Consider the following 16096-nt stretch of genomic DNA (forward strand, 5'->3'; position numbering starts at 1 on the left):
CCTAGCGAGCCTCCACCACCCAGTGCAGTTACCAAAAATCATTTTTCAATAAATTGTACAATAATTGTACATTTGAATATCTACTTGCCATTATTCTGACTATGTTTCTGCTTTCAGAGCTAGTTATTACTTACATTATTACAAAAAACAGTAATAATTGAATGCAGTGACAATAATTTATGATAATAAAGAGTGGACACATAGTCCTACAGATACAACCGGCCCTTTGAGGGTGACCAAACTGCTGATGCGGCCCCCGATGAATTTGAGTTTGACATCCCTGATCTATGGTATGAGAAAGTAAAAATACACAAGAGATTCCTGAACCACATTGTAAGAAAATCAATTTTTATCACTGAGATGTTTCCCCATGATGTTAAATTCATCCTTGCCCATATCTCCAAAGCTGTTTTAACTCCATTCCACACTTTTACATAATTATGTTTAAAAATATTTATGTTTCTATTTGTTAACCATATCCCTAGATATTTTACTTTCTTTACTACCACTAAATCCTTTTTTTTGCTTAAATTCGTTTTTCATTTGTTCTGACATATTCTTCAATAACGCTTTTGTTTTATTTTTATTAAGCTTGAAACCTGATACTTGTCCAAATCTATCTATCTTTTTTTACCCTTGGTATATTTTCCAAGGGTTCTTCCACAGTTATAACTAGGTTGTCCCCAAATGCTTCTAACTTATACGCTTTACTCCCTAATGTAATTCCTCTTGTGCTTTCATCCAGTCATATTCCTTGTCAATGTTTCTGTAAGGCTGACTCCCTACAGGGAGCCAGCCCCCATCATCCACCTCGCCAAGCACAGGGAGCAGCAGTGGGTCTGAAGCAGCCAGGGGGGAAGGGAGAGAGTCGGAGGGAGAGAGCAGCCAGCATGCGGAACGATGGGAAAGCTCAGGGGAGGAGAGATGCAGACAAGGACTCCAGGGTGCTGGAGAGCCATTACACCGCCCTGACCAGGAGGAGGCTGAGAGGGCATCGCTCCTTCCGGCACAAGAGTTAAGGAGAGCACTGCGACGCGGGTCAAGGGGGAGGTGTTTTGGGGTGCCCCGACTACTTTGCTGGCATAGGAACAGACGTACGCCATTGCCGGATTCTGGTTCGGACTGAGAGGTCATGTTTTAAGCTATCTCTGCACTGCAAATACCATGCACAATAAAAGTCTTTAAAGACAAACTGGACTCAAGCGGAGTTACTCTAGAGTAGCCACGACGACCCTCTGACAGTTTCTAATACTAAAATAAACAATAATGGAGACAGAGGGCATCCCTGTCTCGTTCCCTTAGTTATTATACATTTTTCAGTCAATACATTGTTTACTGTTTAGTTCGCCTGTTGTTCAGAATAAATTGCACTTATACCTTTCATAAATGTCCCCTTCCAATGTACAATAAAACCCAAACAGCACCAATGAAAATAAGAGGCTCTGGGTAACGTTTGTCTAAACAAGTGTGTCTTCAAGAGCTGACGGGATGCCAATGCTGATGGGGGTCTTTCGTATTTCAGCAGGAGAACATTCCACAACACAGGTGGCATCTTGCCACAAGCTGATAATCATCAGGCCCTGTCAAAACTAACAGGGTGCATTTTGTGGATTCTAACTATTTTTACTGGGTAATTATTTTTCTTCTTTTTCCAATGGCTGCCAGGAGATGGACAATTACCATGCGGCCATGCAGAGGATGGCGGATGATATCCTGTCCCTGCGCCAGCACGTCACCAACCTGGAGTCTGAGAACAGCACCCTGCGACGCAGTCTCAACATGCACGAAGATGTGGGCCGTGTCATGCTTCATGACATAGACCCTGACGTCATGACAAAGGCCGAAATCATTGACAGGATATGTAAGGAGATTGCCCACTTCTCTGCCAATCTGTATGACACAGGAGGGGACAGGTGAAGGTCCCCCATGGGTGAAGGATGTAGAGCTTCTTGGGTGGCAGCCGGATTGGGTGGCCATTAGGCATCATCCCCAAACCTAAGCCATGATTGGTGCATGCGGCCTCCTCTGTTGGAGGCAGTATACCTCTAAGTACCAGATGGTGACCATCACAAATGCAGGAAGGGCAGCCAGGCAGTTGACAGATTGGCCCATCCTTGTTTAGGACCAAGCTGGATTTTGGTCCTAACACAGGAGGATCAGTGTGCTAATAATAATAATAATAATAATAATAATAATAATAATAATAATAATAATAATAATAATTTATTATTTATATATACCCCGCCCATCTGGCCGGGTCTCCCCAGCCACTCTGGGTGGCTTCCAACAGAAAAATACGACACAATAATCTATTAAACATTAAAAAGCCTCCCTGAACAGGGCTGCCTTCAGGTGTCTTCTAAAAGTCTGGTAGTTGTTTTCCTCTTTGACATCTGTTGGGAGGGCGTTCCACAGGGCAGGCGCCACCACCGAGAAGGCCCTCTGCCTAGTTCCCTGCAACTTGGCTTCTCGCAACGAGGGAACCGCCAGAAGGCCCTCGGTGCTGGACCTCAGTGTCCGGGCAGAATGATGGAGGTGGAGACGCTCCTTCAGGTATACTGGACCGAGGCCGTTTAGGGCTTTAAAGGTCAGCACCAACACTTTGAATTGTGCTCGGAAACGTGCTGGGAGCCAATGTAGATCTTTCAAGACCGGTGTTATGTGGTCTCGGCGGCCGCTCCCAGTTGCCAGTCTAGCTGCCGCATTCTGGATTAGTTGTAGTTTCCAAGTCACCTTCAAAGGTAGCCCCATGTAGAGCGCATTGCAGTAGTCCAAGCAGGAGATAACTAGAGCATGCACCACTCTGGCGAGACAGTCTGTGGGCAGGTAGGGTCTCAGCCTGCGTACCAGATGGAGCTGATGGACAGCTGCCCTGGACACAAAATTGACCTGCGCCTCCATGGACAGCTGTGAGTCCAAAATGACTCCCAGGCTGCGCACCTGGTCTTTCAGTGCTCTGAACCATCCCTGTTTGAAAACCAACCAGAGCCCTGTAGGAAACCCATAAGCAGAACCCAAGGACAAGAGCACTCTCCCATGAGAAGAGCTCTGCTGGATGAGGTCCATGGCCCATCTAGTCCAGCATCCTGTTCTCACAGTGGCCAACCAGATGCCTGTGGGAAAACTGCAAGCTTGACCCAAGCAGAAGAGAACAGGATGCTGGACTTGGTGGACCATTGGCCAAACCCAACACTCTCTTCTTACGTTCTTATCTATGGGATTCTTCATCTTTCCTGGTCATCCTCTGTATTGCTCAGAGCTAGAGCATACAATTTGAACAAAGAAAGTCCCAAATTCAACCCCTGCTGTATCAGGTTTTTTTAATTAAAAAAATGGGGATAACACCATTGGCAGAGATCCTTCAGCAGTGCTACCAGTCAAAGTGGGCAGTGACAGATGAGATAGTCCAATGGTCTCATCCTATATAATAAAGTCCCTGTGTCTCTGCGTCCAGATTCCCTGTGTCCCGTTTCCGCGCTACTGCACATGTGCCCCACAGACACAGGGATTGGACCAGAGACTTGGAACGCACACACGCGCACTCTCCCCCCCCCAACCCCTCTGCCTACCGTTTACCTACCTGCAGCAGCCAACCACTCGCTTCTAAGCAGCAGCACGAGGAGGAGGAGGCTGCGAGATAGACCCGTGCGCTTCTCTCTCTCTCTCTTTCTTTCTCTCTCTCTCTCTCTCTCTCTCGCACACACACACACACAAACTGCCCACCCGCTGCCACAGCAAACCACCTCAGGCAGTCACTGGAGGGAAACGCAGCCGCAACTTTCCCCTCTCACGGCTGCTGCTTTTTCCCTTCGCTCGTGCACGCAGCGCATCCCGGAGAAGCCCCGCTCGCTTCTCTCTCTCTCTCTCTCTCTCTCTCTCTCTCTCTCTCTCTCTCTCTCTCTCTCTCTCTAGCGCCCGTTTATTGAATGGGCTGAAATACACTAGTTCTATATAAAGCTGCTTCCCATGTTCATAGCCTCGCTCACTGATGTTGAGAACTGGGACACATAAGGCAACAAGCCTCTCATATCATGGAACCATAGAATTGTAGGGTGGAAGGGACCCAAAGGGTCATCTTGTCCAATCCCCTGCAATACAGAAGGCAGAGCATCCACCATGGTCCTCCCTGGATGGGGTTTTTCTCCAGGCTCTGACATTTGCTTTTTAGTAACCCTCAAGCAGAAACTAAGTGCTGGGGCTCGGGAGATGGCCAGAATGAAGGACCGGGTTCAAAGGCTGCAGAATGAACTGATTCGGGTAAGCGCTTCTGTGTTTGCCATTCATCACAGCTTTGGAGAGATCCTGCATTGCGGGTAGGAATGGGGCAGTGATTTATTTGGTCCCTATTTTAGTACGTAGGAACCTACCTGATTCCCAAAACAGGATTTGAAATGGAACATTGCCAGCCTCCCAAACTCACACTTTATTCCATTTAGCAATGAAGTTATCCAACCAAAAAATGCATACCCAAAGGAGAAGGCACACACACGTGCTTCTCTTAGTTTAAAAAAGGGTGGGGTGGGGAATTGCAATATATGGGGAGATTTTGTATACAAAAATGTGCTTAATAGGTAAAATGCACATGTGTGCAATTTTGCATGTTCACTTTAAGAAAAAATCACAAACTGACATAGAAGTTAAGAGAAGTGAATTTAAGATTGAGAAAATGAGAAATGGAAAGAAATGGAATTGGATAGATTTGTCCATCAGGGATAATAGGATTTGTAGTCCAGAAACCTCTGGAAGATTGCAGGTTTTCCACCTCTGTTCAGCAGAGGGTCAGTCAGTCCCCACTAGGTCTGGGTCTGTCCAGAGTCCTCCACAAGGAAGCCTCTACCACTCACTGCCCACCCTCAAAGAAATCAGGACTGCAGTTCCATCCCATCTCAAGGGCCTTTCCCACCACCAGAAAAATGACCGAGAAAAGGACCTCGTGATGCTGCAACGAGCTCACCAGCAGCAGCAAATGGTGCTAAGGAAATACCAGGCCAAGATCTCCAAGATGCAAACTCTGGAAGATGCGGTGAAGAAACAGGAAAAGGTGAGGGGAAACTGTTGGGAGAAATGGGAAGACATCAGGGTAGGGCTTGGGGGTAGAATCTGGGGAGGCTACTCGGGAGCGACTCCAAGCACAAATGGCAATTCGGGTTTCCTGTGGATTGCTGTTTACTCTGATTCAGCAGTCAAGAGTAGGCTTCTACGGGGGAATCACCAGGGCAAAAAAGACACTCAGTCTCTGAGCTTTAAAGCGCAGACCTGGAACTATGGCACAGAAAGATGTGTGGATGAGCCTTGAGTAGAGTAAGATGCCTTGCCATCTATAGGGCCCTCGCTCCATAAAAACATTAAGCCCAGAATCTGAATATGTCTGCTGGTAAAGGGACCCCTGACCATTAGGTCCAGTCATGACCGACTCTGGGGTTGCAGCACTCATCTTGTGTTACTGGCCGAGGGAGCCGGCGTACAGCTTCCAGGTCATGTGGCCAGCATGACGAAGCCGCTTCTGGCGAACCAGAGCAGCACATGGAAACGCCGTTTACCTTCCCACTGGAGCAGTACCTATTTATCTACTTGCACTTTGACATGCTTTCAAACTGCTAGGTTGGCAGGAGCTGGGACTGAGCAATGGGAGCTCACCCCATGGCGGGGATTCGAACCGCCGACCTTCTGATCGGCAAGCCCTAGGGTCTGTGGTTTAACCCACAGCTCCACCCGCATCCTACATGTCTGCTGGTACCAGCTCATGAAAGTCACTGTAAGGTAGCTGGTAAGGTAGCCTATGAGATTGAGCCTGTTCAGATTCTGCTTAGATAACTCAACTGAAGGAGAGACCACCATTTCCCAAGGACATCTGTCTTACTGTTATACCAAATCTTTCCCAGTGGCATAGATGCCAACTCCCTGGGGCCTGGATGCCCAAGCACCCACAAAATTCCCTATGAAGGGGCCGGGCAGCCACAAAATTCGGTGCCAGGGCCATGCATTCTGCATGGCAGCCACAGCCCATGGCACTCATGGTCGTGGAGCCAAACTGGCACTCCTGCCCAGTAGTTCACTCAGAGCTGCTTCCTTGCCATTTCCATCTTTTGCAATGAAATGCGACTGCTGGTCTACGGTAGTGAGCGGGAGCACTGAGCCCATTGCTGGAGACCATCACATCAGAAGCTTAGGGTGGAGTGAAGGGTCCCCTCCTATAAACTGACCTGGTGCTTCTTTCCACTGAAAGGTGATTGAGAGGATGGAGATGATGCTGGAAGGGAAGATGAAGGAGCGGTCAAAAGAGGACCTCCCATTTTCAGATGCATCCCTCGGCTCAGGTGAGTGGACTGCCAGCAATTTGTGCATCTCCAGCAGCTCTGCCGCACTTGCTGCCATTCAAAGTTAGTTCCCTGCACTGGCAAGGCTCATGTGACAACATCAAGAAAGCGAGCGTTTCGTGTAATTGGCTCTGTCCTTGGGAACACTCTGCCACAGGAGATTCAGCTCTTTCCCCTCCACACACTGTGCTCTGCTGCTGGTTGTGTGCACCCTGGTCACCTCGCTGGCGGTGCTCACAGTGGTCATGGCAAGGAGGGTCCAGGAGCAGCACCCTTTTTTCTAGAAAAAAAATCTCCTCTCTCCCTCTCTCTCTCTCTCTATAGCATGGTGCCTCTGATCACTCCGATCAACTGCTAAGCACAGGGATTTGTTTTGCAATTCACAACTTGAGCTAAGCTTATAGTCATTGCATATAAAAATCAGTTGCCGGTTCCCTTGAGCTTTCTTCATTCCAGCAGCCTAATTTGGCAGGGTTGAGGGGAGCAAGCTGTTTTGTCATTGCCATTGTTGAATCACATCTGGATAACCTGTGGTCTCCCAGAGTCCGGTGGATTCCAACTCCCATCTTTCCTGACCACTGACTGTGTTGTCTAGGGTTGATGGGAGCTGAAGTCCAATACTATATGGAGGACCCATCCCTTTGTTAAGCACTTGGGAGTCAGAAATCTTTGTCAGCCTCCTGCAAATCACCCAGAGATCTACAAATAAAGCTGCCTGTCCATAGGGGATATGGGTGGAGACAGTGTAAGGCAGGCATCCCCAAACTTTGACCCTCCAGATGTTTTGGACTACAATTCCCATCTTCCCTGACCATTGGTCCTGCTAGCTAGGGATCATGGGAGTTGTAGACCAAAACATCTGGAGGGCCGCAGTTTGGGGTGCCTGGTGTAAGGGAACTTTCTGTGTTCCCTATGTATTAATTAGCACTGCGGGTTTCAGTTCCACAGGTTACAGCATGGATTCAGCCAAAAGCAGGTAATTTCCAATCCACAAATCAGTTGAGCTTACACCCCTGGAAACGTAAAGAGGCATCTCCCTACTTCTTTTTGCAACAGCTTTCTCTTTCCTTTGGTTGAGCATCTTCTGCTGTCTTTACCCCCAGTTCCAGGTGACAACTGGTCCAAGGGTTTCTACTCCACCTTGATGATGGAGAACATGAGGCTGCGAGATGAACTGGGCAAGTCCTCCAGCTATCGTTCCCCCATCATATTGCAGCAGCAAGCACTACCGGTAAGATGTTGCTGTTCAACAACCATCCATCCTGTGCACTTACCCTGGACAAAATACCTTACAGAAATAAAACAGGGCATTTGTCCTGTGTAAAATACCTTACTGGATTAAACCAGGACAGTTCTCCTGTGCATAATTCCCTGTTGAAATAAATCAGGGCAAGTGACCTGTGCATAATACCCTATTGAATTTGCTCACATTTTACCTTACTATACAATAATAATAATAATAATAATAATAATAATAATAATAATAATAATAATTTATACCCCCCCCCAATCTGGCTGGGTTTCCGCAGCCACTCTGGGCACCTTCCAACAGAACACTAAAAACAGACTAAAACTTAAGAACTTCCCTAAACATGGCTGCCGTCAGATGTCTTCTAAAAGTACGATAGTTATTTATCGATATCTGATGGAGGGTGTTACACAGGGCGGGCACCACAACCAAGAAGGCCCTCTGCCTGGTTCCCTGTAACCTTACTTCTCACAGTGAGGGAACCACCAGAAGGCCCTTGGAGCTAGACCTCAGTGTCCGAGCAGAATGATGGGGTTGGAGACACTCCTTCAGGTATACTGGGCCGAGGCCGTTTAGGGCTTTAAAGGTCAGCACCAACACTTTGAATTGTGCCTTTTTCTACACATTACTTTGCTGGAGGACTGCATTGCAAAATTTGGGTAAGTGCTCATTTCAAAGGATGGCTACAGCTCAGTCTATTGATTGTTTAGAAAGTCTGAATTGGGTATTGCCTTTGAATGCAAACTGAATTTCCTTTAAATGCCAACTGAACCTATTTTCTCCCTCATCCCTAGTGAAATTCCAGGTAAGGCTGCTTTCTGATCCCCAGAGTAGTGTGAATTAGGTCACTTATTATCAGAAAGTGTAAAGAACAAATTCCTTGAGCATCCATGGTATTAGCTAATCCAGCCCTGGACTAAGACAAAAGTGAGGGAGAAGATGACTGCCCTGTTTGCCACAAGCCCATAATTAATCTACTGTGACTGGGTCTTTTCCCTGACACCTGATCCTTTTGATCAGAAATCCCAGGCAGTGGCGTAGCATGGGGGGGTGAGGGGGGCAACCCACACTGCCCAGAGGTTGGACATCAGAACTTCTGCATGCAAAGACACTCACAAAGCTGTGGTCCTCCTCTAAAGAGATGGGAAAGAGGGAGGCCTCTGTAGGCTGATCTCCAGGTGAGCAGAGCTGGGTAGAAACAAATAACAAGCGGCAAATAATGCAGTTGGGCAGAAAGTTTTCAAAGGAAGAGAGATTGAGTACAGTATGTGGAGAAGTGGGTGTTTCAGAGTTACAGGCAGCCTGATTCCATGGGTCTTTGCAACAAGGACTGGGGATTAATTTGATTTTCCTTGCATCTAAATGAGAAAGTACCCGATTTGAACTTTTTGAACTAACCAGTGAGCCCAAAACAGCTGTCCCAGGAACTTTTCAGTTTCCAGATTTTGTGATGCAGCTCTCCAAGCAAACAGTTGATTAAAATGCACACTTTGGGCTGGGGGGATGTGTGCATAATATTTGTGAAAATGACATACAAAATATATGGGGGAAATGCTTACAAAAAATACTTGCCTATATAGCCCAAACGGCATACAAAAATGTGCATATTGGGAGAAATTCACACTAAAATGCAGGTGAATCTTCATGAAGGTTTTTTCCCCCAATTAAGATTGGAAAAATGAGAAACTGAAATGGATGGGATTGCCCTCCTGGTCTGAAACCCAGTGGCTCCCTGGGTCATGTATTACCTTTCTCGTGCTGCTTCCTCTCTTCTTGTGTTATAAAACTTTCTCTCCCCACCCTACAGGATACGTTTTCCAACAGCAACGAAAAGCTCTCTTTGATTTCAAAACTGGAGAGGGCAGAGGCTCGCATCAATGCCTTGGAGTGCCAGGTAAGGGGCCTCTTTTTAACCTTCACATCCGTTGGCATGAATTCCTCTCGGCGGCGGCACTTACGCTCCATCCCAAAGCATTTGTCCAAGGCACAATCTGTGTCATACCGAATATGGATTTGTTCACAGTATTGAACCTAGGTGGGTTTTGGGGGGATGAGAGAAGGTCGAGGCAGTGAGTCCCAGTGAGCTTGCCTGACAGCAGGAGTGCTCTGAGCAGTCATGGGCAGCTGGATCTGACTGCCAGTCTAATTTCCCTCAATGCTCCTAGTGCAGTGTCACTCTGTGGCATCATGGGAAATCAAAATGGCAGCTGGAGGTCATCTGGACTAGCACCAACCATTTGCTCAGTATAGGGTCGGCAATGCAGAATGCAACTGCTTCACGCCTGATAATTCATTATCCAGCCTCTGTTTAAATGCATCCGGCGAAGGAGGGCCCATCAGCTCCCAAGGCAGGTCTCGCCATTAGGTAGCTTCTCCTAATGTTTCTGTGGTGTCTGCTTCCTTGCAATCTCCACCCATTGGTGCTAGTCCTGTCCTGCCCTCTGGACCATCAAAGGGAGAGGTATAAACTGGTGTTTCATGCATGTGCAAATCACCCTGAAAGAGTGGGCACAAGAGATGCAGTTTAATAGAAGAACATAGCAAGAGTCCTGCTGCCAGTCTAGCATCCTGTTCAGTCGTGTCGCATGGGGAGGGCCAGAGGGGTGGTTGCCCTGGGTGCATTGGGGGGGCACATTGTACTCCTTGCTGCCCTGCCAGCCCCATGCCGCTGCGCCCCTGCCTGCCCACAGCCCTTGGCAAGCGCAACAAGCCCAGGGAGCTCACTCACGCTGCTCTGCCAGCGCCACACCACTTTGCAATGCTGCAGCACTGCATGAGAAGGATGCAACAGACATGGGCCTTTCCTGCTGCATCTGCCTCATGCATCACAAGGCAGCATGAGTGTGCCCTTTGGGCACATGCCTTTTGTGCTTGCCAAAGGCCACAGATGGGCAGGAGCACAGCGCAGCCCTGCTTGGTGGCTGGGGGGGTGGCGGCACAGACTGGGCATAGGCTTCATTCACTCTCCACATTCTGTGCCTGGGGCATCCATCCACCCTAGGTGCCCCCCACATAGGTTAAATGCGACGATCGTCCCACCGACGCTATCACTAAAACTTCAGATGGTCCCACCTAATATGTGCGGATCCCACCAATGCAATGTGCCTCCCTTTCTATACCACTAGCAGAGTGTTGAAGGAAACTGGATATTTCACAAACAACCCACCTATCCTTCTTGCGCCCAAATAAACTGCCTGTTTATAGTTTGGGGTCTGCTAGTAATCGAAGTGCAGTTCCAGTTCTCCCAATAACATGGCTCAGTATCCCTTTTAACTCCCGGCAAGTGTATCAGGAACCACCTTGTGCTCACAGTCAGGATTCCCTTTTTACCTAAGGTTCACCTCAGCAGCCTGTTGCTACTTTGTGGCACCTTCTTCCTGGCACTTGTCTTCCCTGGGCTTGACCTTGAGGTTTTAAACTATTTTCCTGCTCCTCAGGTTTAGTCTAACCTCCTCACTACAGTCACCACCCTCTTGAGTTAGGATACTTCACTGGAATAACAAGGCACATCCGCTTCTAATGTAACATTTAAGAAAGCTTTATTAAACTAGAGGACATGTAAAATGCGTAATGGTTTCATGCGTATAAGCTCTTAGATCATGTTCTTAGTTACAGATAACATTGGCTGAATAATATAGTTCTATTAAACTTCTCCAAAAACACTCTAATATCTTCTACTACTACCCACACGCTCCCGCTCCCAAAACCCCTCTCAACTCTATCCACTGAAATAACTGCTCCCCATTCCTTTTAAACTCATGGCAGTCCCGCCCCTCAGGAATGGAATGCGTCACTCAACAAGGAGGTTGGGTTTAACACTTTCCACCCTGGGGTTCTATCGCAAGCCAGCCCAGTCCGTTACACTACACCACTGATCCTGTTCTCACAGTTGCCAACCAGATGCCTGTGGGAAACCCGCCAGCCGGATTCGAGCCCAAGAGCCCTCTCCCTTTCTATTTTTTTTTTATTGAAGGTTTTCTCAGTTTACAAAGACGTGTACAATGTCTCTCATAACATTTTTACAGATCAGTTTCAATTGTTGAGACATTGGGGAGGAAAAGGGGGAGAGTGGACAATAACGCCCATCTACATCACAAAGAACTCATAACCCACTTACTCTCAGCAACCAGAAGCATCATAACCAGACACTGGAAAGACCTGTCAGGAGTAAGCATGGACCAATGGTACCAGACGGTATGGGAAACAGCCCTACTAGAAAAACTAGCCAATAAGTTGAAACTGACACGGGGACAAATTGAAGAAGACGGCTTCACCCCAATATGGTTCCCCTTCATCACATACACAGCCCAACAAGACAACGACAGAAACCCACCAACAGCATACAAATCAATTTGGCTAACCTGACCCAGAACACCCACCCACCCCACTCACATAAAACAGACCACCACAGCCAACCACAAAACAAAACTATATCCTAGGCCAACCCCAACAACTCTCCCTTTCTGTGGTTTCCAGCAACTGGCATCCAGAAGTATCGCTACCTCCGGCTGTAGCCCTCTCCTCCTCCATGAATTTATCCAATCCTCTCTAGGTTGTGGCCTTCACTGCCTCCTGGCAGAGAGAGTTCCAGAGTTTAACTATGCGCTGCCTGAAGAAGGACTTTCTGAATCTTCCAATATTCAGCTCCGTTAAATGTCCCTCCCTGGGTTCTAATGTTATGAGAGATGGGGGATTATGCATGTCTCCAAGCCATGCATAGTAATATACACTTCTGTCAGGCCACCTTTTGTCTACAGGGTGTCCCAAAAGTAGATATATAATCAATCAATCAATATTGATTATTTTTCTTTACTGATATTGTGCATGTTGAGAACTCGAGTCAAGAACGTAGGATATTGATTGCGTGCCAAGGTACCAAGACATCCCCCCAATAACTCACACCTCACACAATATTTTAAGTTTAAGGTTTTTTGGCATTAGTTTGGCCACAACTTTATTTAAATACAACTGAATGTGAGTGGTTGCTTAGGCATTGGTTCTTGCCGTCTGTCCCCCGCCTGGGACAGATCTGACTCCTAGTAGGGGAGCCAGTAGGTAAGCACCCTTACCAGGAGAGATAGGGGCAGGGGCCACGCCCTTGACCTCACCCTCAGATGCTCCCCGAGGCTCATGCGTGGCCCTGGCCCCTAGCGGGGATACGGGGACTACATGTATAGCCCCAGGATTCCTTTAAAGGAATACCCCTAAAGGCAGCAGCAACCATGAGGGGCAGGCCCAACCAAATCCGTACCCCTCAACCATCCAATTTGAACCAATGCCTAACCACCAACCTTACAAGTTGTGACTTATTGCAGCGTAGTAGGCAAAAACCACCTGGCACCAGCCAATCAGCCAAGTGGCAAAATTCCTACCAGGCCCCTGATCCAAAACTGGCGACCCCATGAGAGGCGCAGCAAGGTCAATGCAAAAACACCTAAAATTAGAGGAGGGCGGACGGGAGATTCGTTGCGAGCAGCAAAAGTGGAACTGAAAGCTGCTCTCTAAGCATATATAGCAGGCATCCCCAAACTTCGGCCCTCCAGATGTTTTGGACTACATTTCCCATCTTCCCCGACCACTGGTCCTCTTAGCTAGGGGTCATGGGAGTTGTAGGCCAAAACATCTGGAGGGCCGCAGTTTGGGGATGCCTGATATATAGGGTAAGGCTGTCAATCAATCACTTGCTACAAGCAAATTACCCCAGCAACAGCACACCCACCAATCACACATGTGGCCATCCAAACTGACCCGCCTCTCCCACCCTGGGATGTCTTGTTAACCCTTCCGCAACCCATGCTCTCCTTTATGGGAGAACCTGCTTTCTCAAGCAGTATACCTCCTCTCGGGCCACCCTGTACAAAGTCCCAAATGTTGCAACCGTTCTTCCTAGTGGAGTCTTTCCATTCCCTCGATCATTTTGGTTGCCCTTTTCTGAAACTTTCCCAGCTCCATGTTGAGACAAGGCAACCAGAACAGTGCACAAGTCTGACACAGGGGGTTGTCTGTTCTCTCTGCCACAGCTGGAGGACTCTGCCAGGAAATGGGGGCGAGAGAAGCAGGACTACAGCACCCGACTTCTGGAGCGCGATCTTGGATTGGACCTGTCACCAACCCCTCTACTCTTAGGGGACACATTTCTGGTAAGTAACTAGCATAACTGTGGGCAGGAATAGAGTTTCCCGGGGCAAGATATGATGGCTTTCTGCGTGGGCCTTAGGGAGACATCTATGTCTAACTGTTTTCAAAAAGGGTGGGGCAGTTGTATCCCATTCCTTCCTGATCTAATTGAAACAGGTATTGGTTGACATCCAGACCGTCACAACTTGGGATGGAAGCATCTGTCAATTTCTATTCTCTTAGTTTCTCATTTTTCCAACCTTAAATTTGGTTCTCCACATTTCTGCATTAATTTGCAAAGTAAATAAATAAAAAAATCCTCATGAAAATGCACCCAGCAATTTTAGTGCCAATTTTTCCTAATGAACACATGATTGTATGCAGTTTGGATTGACATACATATTTTTTTTCAAGCAATTGCTTCTAAAATAATGCATTTTTGTATGTTTTTTTTCACCAATATTTTCATATTTATAGAGACTTCCCCCTAATAGATGCATTTTTGTAAAAAAGAAAAAGAAAGAAAGACTGTTCAGTTGGAGAAGTGCATTGAAAAATTGGAATAAGTGTGAATTTCAAAAGGTGCTTATGTGTCTTGGTTCTCAACTTATTTTTGGAAAGAGAGAATTTTATAAATTCAGCTTCATATGCCAACTGAATTTATTTTCTCCCTGATCCCTCGTCACAACTATCTAGCACACAAAGAATTCCACTGGAAACAGAAATAGTGGCAGAAATTCCTGTAATCTGCTTGTTCACCTGAGGTCAGGAAAGTATATACCGTATTTTCCAGCGTATAAGACGACTGGGCGTATAAGACGACCCCCAACTTTTCCAGTTAAAATATAGAGTTTGGGATATACTCGCCGTATAAGACTACCCCTCTTCCTACGATCGTCCGTGGGCCAGACATGCCCGCGCTGCCCATATCCAAAATGTCCGTAGCGTCAGAAATCGCTTCTGCACATGTCCGGAAGCCAAAAATCGCGTCTGGACATGCGCAGAAGCTATTTCCAGCACTGTGCTGCCCATTTCCAAAATGTTCGCAGCACCAGAAATTGCTTCTGCAGCTGCGTATAAGACGACCCGGCGTATAAGACGCCCCCCAACTTTTGAAAAGACTTCCCTGGGTTAAAAAGTAGTCTTATACGCAGGAAAATACAGCATGCTGTATTTGCAATCGTTTTTCAGCCCACAAACATTAGATACATAATTACATTATTTCCTGCCTTGTTTTTGACATTATCCTTCCACTGAAATTAATTACATAAGCTTCAGCCATAGTGGATAGTAAGACGAAAAGCATAAGTTTTAGCAGAAGCTGAACTGCAGCAGGATGGAAACCCCACTGATTGCAACAAAAGCAGGATGGGACCGAAATTGCTGCCTCCTTGCATCCCTACATCTGGCCAATAAGAGCCATGAGGGAGCTCTGGTGTCTTCCAGACCTTGGGAACTGCATCCCTTCAAAAGGGAAAGTAATTTCAGCCTAGACTTAGCTTGGGAAGCTCTAGTATGTCTCTAGCTCATCAGTGTGCTCCCTTATCCACTCACAGGATGAGAAGGAAGGGAGAGGAGATGAAGAGCTGAAGAACGCAAAGATATATGGAGCAAAGGCAAGCGCCCCAAAGTAGCCTGGTTCAAGGTTGGCTTGGCTCCATTCTAGGTCAGTGCAAGGGCTGCTCCTTGTTGGGCAGGTGTCTTGACCCAGCAGCTCAAGGGCAGGGAGAGAGAGCCCTGTGTTGCTAAATTCCAGCTCCCATCATCATCCAATGACCATTGGACAAGATTGTCGGGGCTGATGGGGGTCCAGAGTCCAGCAACACACCCAGTCTCATGTTGCACCAAAGGGGACCATAGGATTTCTCCAGAAATCTGACAACCAGAGGTGAGGTTTTGGTTTTGGAACCTCGGGTGCCAAAATCCCCTACAAAAGTGGGGTTCTGCCTCATGCAAAGCCAATCCACAGAGTCCCTAGTTTTCATTAATTGGGGACAGATGTTACAGAGAGCAGCCTGAGAACCCATTCCACATGCCTGCTCCAAAGGATAGGTAAAGGTAAAGGGGCCCCTGACCATCGGGTCCAGTCGTGTCCGACTCTGGGGTTGCGGCGCTCATCTCGCTCTATAGGCCGAGGGAGGCAGCGTTTGTCTGCAGACAGCTTCCGGGTCATGTGGCCAGCATGACAAAGCTGCTTCTGGCGAACCAGTGCAGCGCACGGAAACGCCGTTTACCTTCCCGCCGGAGCGGTCCCTATTTAGCTACTTGCACTTTGATGTGCTTTCGAACTGCTAGGTTGGCAGGAGCTGGGACCGAGCAACGGGAGCTCACCCCGTTGCAGGGATTCGAACCGCCGACCTTCTGATCAGCAAGCCCTAGACTCTGTGGTTTAACCCACAGCGCCACCTGGGCC

The 16096-nt window shown here is 47.6% G+C and overlaps 1 protein-coding gene across 4 annotated transcripts in view; it reads left to right on the forward strand.

Annotated features, from left to right (window-relative positions):
* CCDC33 (coiled-coil domain containing 33) overlaps nucleotides 1-16096 on the forward strand; it is a 187634-nt gene that overhangs the window by 170333 nt on the left and 1205 nt on the right. For 2 of the 4 annotated variants that reach the window (XM_060278999.1, XM_060279000.1), the window contains 8 exons: nucleotides 1666-1861; nucleotides 4169-4257; nucleotides 4910-5041; nucleotides 6227-6317; nucleotides 7421-7548; nucleotides 9374-9460; nucleotides 13587-13706; nucleotides 15240-15349. In XM_060278999.1, the coding sequence (XP_060134982.1) occupies nucleotides 1666-1861; nucleotides 4169-4257; nucleotides 4910-5041; nucleotides 6227-6317; nucleotides 7421-7548; nucleotides 9374-9460; nucleotides 13587-13706; nucleotides 15240-15317 (921 nt within the window). In that variant the 3' untranslated portion in view covers nucleotides 15318-15349. Of the gene's footprint in view, nucleotides 1-1665; nucleotides 1862-4168; nucleotides 4258-4909; nucleotides 5042-6226; nucleotides 6318-7420; nucleotides 7549-9373; nucleotides 9461-11591; nucleotides 11761-13586; nucleotides 13707-15239; nucleotides 15350-16096 lie in introns of those variants that run through there. The other 2 variants (XR_009558188.1, XM_060279001.1) reach the window with 2 other exon arrangements.

The sequence above is a fragment of the Zootoca vivipara genome, chromosome 9 (genome assembly GCF_963506605.1).
Source record: "Zootoca vivipara chromosome 9, rZooViv1.1, whole genome shotgun sequence".
Classification (NCBI taxonomy): Eukaryota; Metazoa; Chordata; class Lepidosauria; order Squamata; family Lacertidae; genus Zootoca; species Zootoca vivipara.